The following is a 14,016-nucleotide window of genomic DNA, read 5'->3' as shown; positions in this document are numbered from 1 at the left end:
GTTTTAGGCTTATCTTCTGCAGCCATAGGCACCTGCCAATAACCAGAGCGTAGATCGAGGGAGGAAAAGAACTCTGCACCTTGTAAGCTGTCGAGGGCGTCGTCGATCCGCGGCAATGGATAAACATCCTTTCGGGTTATTTCGTTTAGGCGACGGTAATCCACGCAAAAGCGGATCGAGGCATCCTTCTTTTTAACTAAAACAACTGGCGATGCCCATGGGCTGTCGGACGGTTCAATGACGCCAAACTTTAGCATGTCACCTACTTGCTCATCAATGACGCGTCGTTCTGTCGACGAGACGCGGTAGGGTCGCTGCCGTAGCGGTGAGTGAGAACTGGTGTCAATACGGTGACATACAGTCGTCGTTCGGCCCAGAGAAGTGCTATGGCTGTCAAAAGCAGGGCGAAATTTCTCGAGGAGACGGAGAAGGTCATGGCGTTGCGTGGGGCTTAAGGCGTTGTCGAAGACGTGGCTGAAAACGTCTTCAGGCGATGTGGCAGGTACGGGACTACAGTAGAGGGTGTTAACCCCATGACGACCCAACAGGAAGTTCTGACGTGGTAATGGTGTCGTAAGGCTCCACAGAGCCGAGAGACTCACCGCGAAGCAACGCAATCGGGAATGGGAAGTGGTTGCGTATAGGAAGGTGAGTAGCACCAGCTTGAAGGCTAAGTAACGCAGTTGGGAGTGGTGAGAGGTGGCGGTGAACGAAAGCAGTGGAAGGCGTGAAGAGTACGGTAGAGTCGGAGGCAACGGAACAGGTTACAGGTGCCAGAACGGATGCGTGCGGAGGTATATGGATGTCGTCAGTGAGGGACAACTTGGTGCAGGAAAGCGAAACGTCATCAGATATGGCATTGCGAAGCGAAGAGAAGGCGACTTCCGCACGGGAGCAATCAATAACAGCTTGGTGAGGGGACAGAAAGTCCCAACCTAAAATAATATCGTGGGAACAGTGGGGAAGAACGACGAACTCGACCGTGTAGAGCACTCCTTGAATTTCAAGTCTGGCGGTGCACGCAGCCACCGGCTGGACGTGCTGTGCTGTGGCCGTGCGGAGTAAAGGACCGAAGAAAGGCGTCGTGACTTTTCGTATTGAGCGGCATAGTTTTTCGGCAATTACAGATATGGCGGCACCTGTGTCAATGAGGGCAAGCACAGAGACTCCTTCAACAGCGACATCAATAACGTTGGGTGGCGAAAGAAGAGGGCTTGAGCGTTGTGACGATGACGCAGTTCTTGCCTCGGGAACTGCGCCACTTAGTTTTCCGTGTCAGCGGTAGAGGGACGTCGACGCATCGGGGAGAGCGAGCGACGACGAGGAGAAGGAGAACGGCGGTCGGAAACTGGGCGAAGGCTTGGGCGGGGAAGGGGTAAATCATGGTCTGGACCGTAAGACGACGCATGGCCGTACGCGGCTGTGCGTGGGTCAGCGACGTGCCCGGGAATACCACACGAATAGCAGATGGGCCGATTGTCCGGTGTGCGCCAGGGATTAATCACTCGATGAGCTGGAGGTCGTGGCGGCGTGGGCGTAAAAACAGGGCGAGGCATCGGAGGCGAAGCCTGGAAGGTCGGTGGTCGTGGTCGTGGTCGTGCGACGGCGTCGGCGTAAATCAATGGGGCGGTGAGTTCAGGCGCCCGTTCCAGAGGAAGGACCTCGGACACTTGTTCTTCTATAACGTGTCGTAGGGTTGGGCTGAGGGACGAACTTGATGCTGGTGGGTTGGAGATCAGGGAGAGCTGGCGAGCAACTTCTTCCCGGACGAAAGCCTTGATTTGCGAGAGGAGGGTGGCATCTGGAAAAGGAGAGGTCAAGCCGGACAACGATATCTGATGGGGAACAGGACGGCGAGTGAGGAGGCGTTGACGGCGGAGCTCGTCATAGCTTTGGCACAGTTCAATAACTTGTGCAACAGTAGATGGGCTCTTTGAAATGAGCATCTGAAACGCGTCCTCGTCGATACCCTTCATGATATGCTTGATTTTATTGCCCTCAGTCATGGATGCATCGACGCGTTTACAGAGATCGATGACATCTTCGATGTAGCTGGTAAAGTTCTCACCAGGCTGCTGAGAGCGCGACTGCAGACGCTGTTCGGCACGAAGCTTTTGCACAGCAGGGCGGCCGAAGACCTCGCTGAACTTTGTCTTGAACACCGTCCAGCTTGGAACTTCGCTTTCGTGGTTCCGAAACCACAAGTGGGCAATTCCGGTGAGGTAGAAAGGGACGGTGGTCAATTTCGTGATGTCATCCCATTTGTTGTTCCGACTGACGCGTTCGTATGATGAGAGCCAGTCATCAACGTCATGGTCGTCAGTGCCGCTATAGATAGGAGGGTCCCGCTGGCGGAACGTGCCGGGGCATACGGTAGACTGGGGAGCAGGTGGTGGTAAGCTCGTGGCGCTTTCGGTGGTCATGATGGCAGGGAGAGACCGGCTGCGCAATTCCAGGATTGCAGGAGACCCAGCACCTCCACCAATAATGGCAAAGAAGTCCGACACGGCTGTGGACGACGCGAAGGACGTGGACAAGAAGACGCAACAGCGTAGGCTTAGCCGGTACAAAAACCAGGAACAGCGTCTAGCCCGAGCCCCACTTCAGTAGCGCTGGCGATCCGGCTGCGGAACTCGGCACGGCGCACTTCTTCTTCCTTACAGTTTTTTTAGACAACAAGAGCAACTACTGGAAGCAGGCTACCCTATCCACGTACTTTTATCAGTGGCAGAAAATGCGCTGAAAAAGCTAGCGGAACCGGGTGGGAAGCGATAGCGCAGCCGCGAAAGGAGAAAGAAAGTGGTTGTACCGTACATGCATGGTATATCACATGGTTTAAAGAAAGTACCCTGAAATATGGAAGTGGACGTCGTATTTTCAGCTCCACAAAAGCTATCAAGCATATGTAAGGCCACCGATCCGCTGAGTATGACGCGCCGAGGCTGCGCATAGAACCGTCGGGCTCCGTTTGTGCACTGCGCGCAAGGTGTCCTACATCGCTTCCCTTTCACGTGCGGTAAAGTATACTAGGGCAGACAGGCAGATGCCTCAATGACAGGCTAAGAGAACACAAACAAATATGGAATTGTTATAGAGCTGGACGTGTCTCCGTGCATTGTGATGAATGCGGCTGTAAACCGCTCTTTAATGATTCTATACTGGTGTTTAGAAATGCAGACAAAGATACAAGGGACACTGGAGAAGCAAGCTTCACTGAAAAAGAAGGTGCAAACTGCATCAGCGCACCGTCGGTCTCTTTGAGCAGAAACAAAATGACCTATCTGGAAAATTCTGGGTTGCGCGTACGATGATTCTCACTCGTGTGAGCCGATATGAATACCATGCTTTTCTGAAATAAAATCAAGCTGATAGTTAGCGCACCTCCTGTCGTCTTTCGTGTCCCTGTCAATCCAGCGCTATGAATTCAATTGATGCAAACAACCAACTAGCCGCAATATCTGCACTACTGTTCCCCAATTCTCTACCTTTACCTGTTTCATCGCATAGAGAGAGAAATGATGGCACATGATTTGTATGTTATGCACAAATAAGTTCGTTGTTCAATAACCCATAAACTGAGAAATCAGCGCAGTGTCTCATAAAGGGATGGATCTCATAAATAAATTATGTCCGTTCTAGATGTTCGAATAGATACGAGTGACAAAATTGTTATCTTGAGTTGTGTGGCAAATATAGTGTTATAAAATCGATGCTTCTTTTCCTAAATGTTTCATTTACAGCTGCTGTTGTGGAAAAAAGTGCATGGTATACGTAAAAAAAAACATGCTCCATTCGGTGGGCGCAGTAAGTTATCGTAACATCAATCCCTGGTTCAATGGATGCCGTGAAGAAAGTCTGTATATCTGCATGCATGTTTTTAGAAGGTCCCGAGCTAATTCGCCCTGGTATGTCTAAGAGAACATAAAGTCCATTATTTGCAATGACAATATATCACTTCAGTCCAATGGTGGGCTTGCTATTCCAGTAGAACGAATAGTATTCCTACAGTAGTGACTTCTTTCACGCCACCTTAACTACAATAAGCTCTTGCATTTACAAAACTTCGGCATATTTTGCCACACAGGCACAGTTCAAGGTCATGCCCTAAGGACCATTCGAAACGAGCTCATTTTAAGCTTATACATTCAGAAACCCCATTGGCTGGATCTTGGCAATTTGTGCGTTTTCACTGCGAAGTTATTTGTAAATTCATTCAAGCAGACGGAGCGGCATTGTGGTCAACTTGATCCATGACTAGCCGTAGTGCTTGTTCAATTCCAACCAAATAATGTACCTAGCCGCAAAGAAAAAAGAAACGTTTCTTTTTCTAAGGAAAAAATAAACTGCTGCATATACTTTCTTATATAAACAACCAAAATTTCTGGTTCTAGCTGACTTACCCGATGTTTGGTACTGTCGAGGTAATGTTAAGCGCTGCAAATGTGCTAGTTTGGTTCCCAGGGCAATAGTTAAGAGACACTGGAAGCCGTGCAGCTCTTGTTCCTCCTTTGATAGCTTCGGCCATGTGCCACAATTGGTAAGCAACCATCAAGAGCGTCGCGATGCCGGCGCCCTGCATTTTCATAATTAAAATACAGGAGATATTTAATGCTTCAATAGCCATGAAACTGCCACTGAAAATCAAGCCAGAAGGTACATATACTTTCTTGCGAAGCCTCGCCACATTTCTCAATGTTTCATAGTAGATTCCCCTTAAGAACTCTCACTGCATGTGTATGCAATTCTGCAGGTTTTATTACATGTCAGTTGCAAGAGACGTGACTCACCATAATGGCAGTTTATAATAATATTATCTCTTGAATGTCAGTACAATACGACTAAACATCAGAGCGATATACCACACCTGAAAATGTAAATGGAAAGGAAAGCCCGGCAGCACCCATGTCACGATGACTCGGCGGTATTGCATTTAGAATTGCCCCAACATAGCCACACAGCGCATTGCTGCTGTCGAAACGAGATATGCATGATACGTGCATTGAAACGGTACTCCTCTTTCGTAGTTCATTGAGAGTATTGGTAGCCATTAAGCGGCGGCGCCGCGAAGCTTTCGTAACGCTTCCGAGATGCATGGCGGTGGTTGGCGAACGCTGAGAAGCGCGCCAAGCGGCAGCCGATATTCTAGTTCGCGCTTTTTGTAAACACGCTGGGCCATCCGGTGGCGCTACCGAGAAGTCCGCACGTGGCCCCTTAGACGAGAATTGTGGCCCTGCCGCGAATCGTTCCCTCGATTGCCGCACACCAAGTGGCAAATACAGTATGAGCCAAGTTGGTGAGAGGTTCATTGAAGACCTGCCTAGTGCAATGATAGTGCACCTCGCTAAAACAAAACGTTGGCGTAAAGTGCGTTCATTGAAAATCGGCACATACCCAGAGCATTTGAGACCCAGTTACTAAAGGGTGGGGTTGTCCTTGAGGAACCCGCGTGGCGTGAGTTCCATTCCGCTGAACATCGCAAGAACCTAAAGGATCTTCATTCTCATTGTAGAGCGGTATAAACCTAAAGGGCACATATCCAGTAGCCAAGCTGGCGTAAAAATAGCTCACTGTAGACCAGCACAGACCGTTTGGCACATAGTCAATAGCCCTATTCGTCGTCAAAGAGATTAATTAAAGGGCGGTGCATCCCACGTCCCACATCTACATTGAGCCATGCTGGCGCGAAACAAGTGCGTTGAAAAGTTGCATGTACGCACACATTGCCCCGTACTCAATGACTCTAGTTGGTCCGAGAGTTGGTTTCGAAACTTGATCTCTCAGCAGAGCCAGCCCGATGTTTTACCCCTTAGACCACATAATACGCAGCAACTCAGGCTGCCAGGAAGGTGGTTAGATATAAACATAAATAGAAGGATGGATAGTTATCCCCCAAAAGTCTGTGAAGTACTCAAAGAATGCTAACTCAATAAATAAGTGAGTGAAGTTCACGCGATTTTAAGCACTTGTTGTGCACTATTTTCTCCAACTCCTTCCTACCTATTTTTGGTAAGCGAATCATGCAGAATAAACCTTTATTCTCTCCTCACCTCCCCCCTCCCCCAAGACAAAATGTTTGATTGCTTTCGTTTTGCTGAAGAATATAGTTGGTTATGAGCTTCACTATCTGTGCAGCTTACTTTATCGCATGGCTATTACTAAGAATAAAATCATATAAAAACTCTCCATTCCCTTTTCACCCTGTCACACTCCTTGTGGGGGATGGTGGATGAGTGTTGTTTGTTCTGTGTTGGTTTGCCGAGTAGATAATCTATTGGGAAGCTCTGCATGTTCGAATAGACATGTGCCCAATCGTGGGTTATCCGCCAGAATGGGTTGGTGACTGTGCGTGTTTCCGGATTGACACGCTGAACAAGATGAAACAAAAGTGAGGAACTCGACTGTAGAGAAGTGGATTCGCAAGAGAAGCACCATGTTGGGATAAAATGGAGGAAATGCACGCAGGGTTAATATTTCTGTTAAAATGATGGCGCTTTGAAATTTCCGCGAACACAAGCAGTAAACGAGAAAAAAAAGCTTCATTCACCAGTTATACACGTGAGATCCGCCGTTTTTGTATTTTAATTTCTATTCGCACCAGCGGATCCTTCCAGCCCACGCAGCACAGATCTTCGGAACGCTAAAAATAAAATAGCATTTACCGTTTGTCAAGCACCGGTGCGCGCAGTCAGGGTTAAGAGGCTCGCGTGGCTTGAGGTGCGGACTTAACGGCAGCGTTGAAGGTGCTAGAACTCTCCTCGCGCTACTCCCACACAGGCGCGCCTACCTGCGATGCACTCCTCAATAGGCTTCGTAGATGCCGCGCACCTTCTCTGCGTTTAATCCCATGTGCAGCCGGTCGCTGCGCATGTGTGGCCTAAAGCGAGCATCGGCGCAGCAATTCGCGTTCAGCGCTTCGGTGTGTATGCTAGCCCCGCGTTATATGAAATAAACGCTCGGCCTTTCTTCATCTTATCCGATACTTTTGCTTGTGTTCCAGTTCATGCTGATGGGAGGAACACACAAATCAACACATTACAATGAACACAGACGGTGGGAGCCTGTTTACCAGCAAGCACTTCCAAGACGGCTTTAAGATATTTGCAGAGAAGGGAAAGACTGTCCACAGGAAGGTTGTCTAATTGCTTATGAATTCAAAAGAGCACATGCATTGTCGTGTCCGCTTATGACTCTTTGAGCAAAGTGTTATGTGCGAGTGTGCATGAGGCAGCTAAGTATTATGTGATGCGCACACTGCTCATAACTAGAGTTTCATAGGGCGTTTACCTGATTTCGAAAATGTCCACACATGATTTAAAAATACAAAAAAGCAAGAAACAAAATACGAATCCCAGAAAAAAAGCGTGCATATTGAATGCACATTCTCGAATCTATGGCAAGGCATGTTCCGATGAAGCGGGTAAATCAAGGTTATAAAAGTGCAGTGCGTACATTTGTGTTTATTCTCCCCCAATGCAACCTGCATTCTCATGCAACGTTCATGTTTACGGAAGGTAGATGAGAAAATTTCATTCTGGTGCAATATTTTTTGTTCATGTGCTATATAATTCACATGCCTTGCCGAATTGCAAGCGCCAGTTTATGCGCAGGGCTGCCTCAACGTCACGAAAACGTGAACGTTCTCCGATGCTTGCCGAAATAAATTTGGCGATGAAAATGCATGCACAATTTAGCATGATGCTATCGAGTCAGGCAATCAGCCGACTCACTTACGTCCGATCATTTATGGCGTGACTGATGTTGCGACGTGCGGGTGCCGAATGACGCGGCACTTTTCGCCTTTCACGCGCTACGAGTAAAGCACCCAGAAACTTATTCTGCATGAGATATCGCGTTAACAACGACCAAATGGCAATTTGTGCATAAATATTTGCCACCGTGGCGAAGCTGCACTGTTGCCGGAACTTCAGAACACTGATAATAGTATAAATCATCATTTTTTTATATAATGTAAACTTCAGAAGCGACACCTTGCACAGCAGCTTGTAGCAGTCAAGCCATGTCTTACTATAAGTAAGACGCTTACTTTCCTGCAGATCAAACTTCTGTGCCATATACCTGGGCGAAATTTATGATTTCGTGGCTGGAGAATAATGCTGCCATACAAAGTACTTAGAATGATACTCAACATGCGTTGGCCGCGCAGAAATGCCGTTTTATTCTGCTCTGTGGTCATGCTTGTCTGTTTTCAGCAATAAAAAAAAGACAAAAAATTGGAGCTTTTATTGTTTTGCGGCCTCTCGTAAGCACGTGCATTATTCTATAGCACTTCAGCAATCTTTGTTCGGATCCCTATAAGTACCGTAACCATCAACAGTACGAAATAAAGATGGTACTGTCAAGCAGCAACTGTGAACAACCTGCCCTTTGTAACTTTGCAATTATCGCTTTCTCAGGCTGAATTGAGTTGTGCCTGTAACTTTGGTAACAGAGGGACCAGTTCACGTAGGCCATGTAAACTGCGTAAATACATTGCACAATGCAAGTAACATGACGTAGTGTTCTAAATACAAAGCAAGTTGGAAAAATATGTATTTTGAGTTGCTTACGTACCTTGCAGTGAACAAAAGGAAATAGCACAGCCAAGATGCACAATCCGACAAAAGGCGCCGTGATTGCTGTGTTCACCATTAAAAGTATCTGCAAAGAGTGTGATAAGTGGTATGGAATGGCAGCACATGATGTCGAAGAATATCACGCGGAAGACTATAACAGAGGAAATAACCACAAGTCAGCGCTTCTCTACCGCATGACAGCTGGCACGTTATCGCACGTCGTGTCATTGCAGAGCTACCACATCGTATCAAGCGCAAAAGCAACGACTTGGGAGAAAAATCGCTACCGATGGCGCTCCTTCTATGGTTGTTACTTCGTCTTGCTTAGCGTATCTTGCAGGCTGCGTAGTGTACAGGGTGTTTGACTTAACCTGACCCAAAGATTAAAGATATGCAAATACCACGCAGCTGGTTAAAACCAAGGTAATGATTTTTGCCGTCGCTTGGAAATATTCTGATTATTTTTTTTACATTCCACCTGAGTCGATATGCAGTTTTAATTAATAATTACACTTTTCCACGGTTGTTGTTAGATGAACATTTTTCAATGATAATGTGTAGAGCAAGAAAAACTACTAATACACCTTTCTGTTGCTGAATAAAGGGTACTTAAAAGAGTTTGTCCGAGCATGAAACAAGCTTGAAAATAAGCGCAAAGCCCCTCGAACAGCCAGTCGTGCTCCAGTTTCTGATTCCAGTTATACATTCCCAAAATATGCGGCAATATACAATTGCGGTTAAGTAATTTTTGTATTCCAGTTTTTAAAAAGACGTTCTTTATTTAAAGTTAGTGGATCATGGCAACATTAACATCGACTTTATTTCCGCTTAATCTGGAAAAAAATGCTAGTTCCAAAATTTGTTCGAAGTGGTTGTGCCTTGGGAACATAGTGCATAGAGTATGTAAATTGCAACAAATGTCCAAAAAGTCACGTAAAAAGGTGGCTGGCGAATTTTCATTTTTTATATGTCAATTGTGTATGTTCATTTTCTTGGCATGTAATTTATGCTTCTCCGAGTACTCCAGCTAAAGACAGCCGATTCTTCTGCGAGCTCTCTCCAAAAGATTATTCAGTGAGTTAACAAACAAAGAAGCAGATGGTAGTAGCCATGCAACATTCTCTCTCTTTCCAGTCGAACGATCCAGGTTGACCTTTTATCGTAGCCGAACTGTGTCATGGGGACCTTTTGGGGAACCCCTTTCGAGATGTAAATAGACGAACCGAAGCACAAAGATTTAATATGTAATTTCTTGTGAAATTTGGCATAAATGCTGCTGAAATTCACGAAGTGTCGTGAAAGCCTTATCGAAAGAATATCCCTAAAGAAAGAGTTTTTTCCCAACAATAAATTGCTTGTGGAAAGTTTGTGAAGACTCCAAGAATGATGCAAATTAGGGTGACCATCCACATCGTCTATTTTTGCAAGTCGCACAAACTAACAAAAGCAACAGAAAATCTTTATTCGTTCGTGCGCTTTGCAAAAATGGATACGTTCCAACTCCCCCGCTTTTCTGTTCTTCTAGACTCCGCCTGTTACACAGACGAAAAGGTCGATCGTGCGCGTTGTCTTCTACTCAGCGATTGTTAGAATTATAGTAGGAACGCTTGGTTTGGGACGGTTGTGCGTTCACAAGTTTTCACTAGAAAAATAGAAAACTAAATTAATTAAACCACGGTGGGGTCAAAAATGCTGGCTCCTGAGCAACAGCTGCGACGAAAAGAATGTTGCGTTGAATGGAAACCTAATGACAGCAACAAATAATTCTTTCGAGGGGTTGACACCAGTGGCAAGATTTGCATTCAGTTAGACGGCATCAACTGAAAAAAGAAAGATGACGCGACGCCAGAAAAGCACGGAGAAAGAACGGAATAGTCAACTTAGTGTTTATGGTGTCGCTTAAGTGCTATGGAGTTGTACACGCATATATGTAAAGTCGGACCAAGTTGGTCGATTCAGCTTTCTTCATTTACAACTTTCGAGGCGCCTGAGAGATCATGTGCAGCGGGTGCGATCAAATTTGTCGAAAGGCGGGCGCGAGGTTCTCCACCACATTTGTGTCCCTATGCTTTGTGCATTATTATTGCGACCATTTTCGCCATGCACTTCCAACAATATGCCTCAAATCTATCAATGTTCGCTGGATTGAGTGTTTGGTGACTTTTTTTTTATGTACCCCCAATGGTAGTTGGGGCTCCGGCAGCATTATTTTATGGATATGACGAAATTAAAATGGAAACCGCAACGTTTCTGAAGCGCTTAACAGAAGAAGACTTTCACACGCTCGTCTAGCCATAGAATGAGCGGTTCAGTTTGTCTGGTCCATCTGATAGGGAGAACTTCGCAAGCGAGCACAATGTTGTGTCGCAAAGCTTGCAAACGCATATTTCTTGAACCTACTGCACCAACTTCTGGGAGAGACCTCGTATATTCCACAGGTGATTACTAAAGTTACCATGGCTCTAAAGAACAGAGCGCCTGGTATTTACCTGCATGTCATGAGCGTGAGCTGCTTTCTCCTGACAGATAGCTCTCCTGATAGAATGTGTCAAATACAGAAGCAATAACAATGGCCAATATCGTTTACAAGGTTCATTTATAAAGCATGGACATAAGGATTGAATGCTGACGCAAAGGCCATTCGTTAGTTCTATGCCTAACCTTTCATTTTGAGAATCTTTATAAAACCACTCAGATTCCTCTCATTATATGTTAAAGGTCCCAAAGCCATTGATAATTACACTACCGCAGCCAGTCGTAGAGAGCAGAAGAAACGGTTCTAAGATCTTCATTTCAAATGAGGCGCAAGACTAAAAGAATTCCATGTCATCACAGACCAAAGTATAAAAATGAAAATAATAAAACATTTATGTAGACTAGCGAACGTACGGACGACTTGACAGAAAAGAAATTGTCTATTATTGTCAACGGGACACGTTGGATAGTGACTTTAGCGACGAACTTGAGGCGCTCACATAGGAAGCGCTGTGTGAGGCTTCCGGCCAGTAAGCAGTCTGGCAACCACTGCCAATTTATTAAAAAATAAATTGTTTCCCTAAATCGAGGTCTTCCTTCTGATAAAATCATTGCGCATTTCAGCAAAAATAAAAACAGTGGACACGTTCCCGATATCCATAGGTTGTCTTCAATGAATGGGATATCCAGACTGAAACTCAGTACGAGCTTTCGCCATCTCTTGTGTCTGTATATGGCGTTTCCTTTTACGAATATTTACCACGTGATTAAAAAATACGTATTGACGAGGTTGTGCGTGAGTATTGGCAAAAAAAGGGGGGCTCTCGCCTGGTTTTTATAAACATCATTAGGCGTTGAAAAAGTGCTGTGTCTCAACAGAGATCACTAAATATATATATCACATCGTACTTCCTTGCGAAGGCCTAAAAGACAAATTAAGCTGCAGAACATTTGTCGATCAATGCACCATACAGGTCAGAAATATTACTTTCTACGTTAGCCCTTCTGTTGCCGCACATTTCGTCATTTCAGCATCACCCAGAAACATGAGCATCCCCTCGCAACAATTACCATACCTATACTTGTGAACAGCTAGCCTGTCATACACTGACGGTGATTTTTCGATGAACTGCTGAAGTCACCGAACACTTTAAATAAGCCCACTGGTCCACAATTTCCTATCTGACTGCACGTAGACGGAGACGGAACGCTCACACAACTGACTAGCGAGCTGTATTGTGGATAAGAAAATACAGCCGATAAGAATAAGTGCTCTATAAGTTGACGTGGCTACCAATAAAGCCCCACGCCCGGGTGCATACCTCCGCGTATGCGAACACGTGGCAGCTTTAGTCCTGTATTCGGTGCAGCGGTCGTGTAGCTGCTCCTTTGTAGGCGCCCGAATCAACCGCATAATTTAGAGACTGACAGTTTCGAGTTTCTGGAAGGATTTCGTTAAAAGCTTCATCCTAATTTCAATACTTTTCATCTGCACCCACTTTCTCTAATGTCGCAATATATTCGCGGATAATGCGCTCTCCGTACCCCACGTTCTGACGTGGGTGTGTCATTACCAAATGTGAAACGACACGCGAGGTGCTTTTGGTGAACCGCTAGAAGGAGCGCGCCAGAGCGGGAGTGAAGCGTATTGTTAAATCCAGCAGTAGTTATGGCTCCCGTTTTAAGGGTGGTAACAATATTCCATTGGCGTATCCTCTACAGCGCTATATTTAATGGCTTCCTTTCTGTGGCCTTGTATTCATTTGCAGAGTTGTTTTCTGCATGTTAGTCCTTCAACGGCATTCTACATCTTCTAACTATTATATCACTGCGATATCTGGTAAACGAAGTATTTACTTACCCTAGTTAAGGATCCCATATTCATAATCAGTATGCTGTACGCTGTCATCAACAAGCCTAGAATAATAGCTGTAAAATTTGCAATAAATTGGCATAAGAAAAGCAGCCGCGACAAGTACATTGAATTTAGTGAAGCAATGGATTGGGCTGGTTGGTGGACGTTCATGATTATATGGCGCTACATTAGTGTTACATGGATGAACATAAGGGAGACGCGCTACGTACGTCCGCGTCTTATCCCTTATGTTCGTCAATGTAACACTAAGCGCAATATAATCATGAAGTACAATGAAATTACAGAAATTACAGTGCGGTCACGAATTCAACAGCGACCTGAACGACTTTCGTGCGTCCTTTCTCGAAACACTTTTACTGAAATGGAATTGCATTTTACACCACACAACGGATTGCTTAGTTTTCAATTGAAAAAGAATTCGAGATTTAGAAACCTATGAATATTCGGGGCCATGTGTTCGCAGCACGTAAGCTTCTTACCGCGATATTAGGAACAGTTACAGGGTAGACACTGGCTGACATACGAAGGCTGTTGCTACCGCTGAAGGGCATATTGTAGTTCAGCGGTTTAAGTTATCTGTAGGCTAACGCTTCGATTCTACATGTCGACTTCCATTAAAAAATGACGGTGTTTTCTTATTACCTCCAAATAGCACCTGCAATGAGGCGCAGCTCCTTTTTATTTTGAAATTGCGTTGCACAGTACTTTCCATCACACATAAGGAGTAATCATGGCACTAAGCAGCAAAATATACCCAATTAAAACACTGCATAAACTCGTGACCAACAAAGAGACATATGGCACACTCCATAGTGTTTCTTGGTCACTGGAGCCTTGTAAGAATGTTCTAAATATTTATAGAATGGCCTGAGCAGTAAAGGCGTCGTCTCATGAACACCATGCGAAGAAAGTGTTTCGAATGCTTCAACTGTAAGGGGAATTATAGCACCTACACCCGGAGTTCCTACTCGTCTCCGCTAGCGCGCTGGGATTTACACAAGGGCGAACGCAACAGAGCGAAGCATGGGACAATATGTTTAGGCTCGCAGCAGCAAGAGGGCTTGTGACGAAACACAGTGGCGGCTGCGGGAG

General features: G+C 45.5%; 1 protein-coding gene across 2 annotated transcripts in view; it reads right to left on the bottom strand.

Moving 5' to 3' along the window:
- The window catches only part of LOC135912816 (sodium-coupled monocarboxylate transporter 1-like), a 161,365-nt gene that overhangs the window by 22,284 nt on the left and 125,065 nt on the right, over positions 1-14,016 (bottom strand). For both annotated transcript variants that reach the window (XM_070523223.1, XM_070523225.1), the window contains 3 exons: positions 12,910-12,977; positions 8,572-8,658; positions 4,401-4,573 (listed from right to left, as the gene is read on the bottom strand). In XM_070523223.1, coding sequence (XP_070379324.1) covers positions 4,401-4,573; positions 8,572-8,658; positions 12,910-12,977 — 328 coding nt within the window. The remainder of the gene's footprint in view (positions 1-4,400; positions 4,574-8,571; positions 8,659-12,909; positions 12,978-14,016) is intronic.

Source organism: Dermacentor albipictus, chromosome 8, assembly GCF_038994185.2.
Source record: "Dermacentor albipictus isolate Rhodes 1998 colony chromosome 8, USDA_Dalb.pri_finalv2, whole genome shotgun sequence".
Taxonomy (NCBI): domain Eukaryota; kingdom Metazoa; phylum Arthropoda; class Arachnida; order Ixodida; family Ixodidae; genus Dermacentor; species Dermacentor albipictus.
This window is presented reverse-complemented; position numbering and strand designations above follow the sequence as displayed.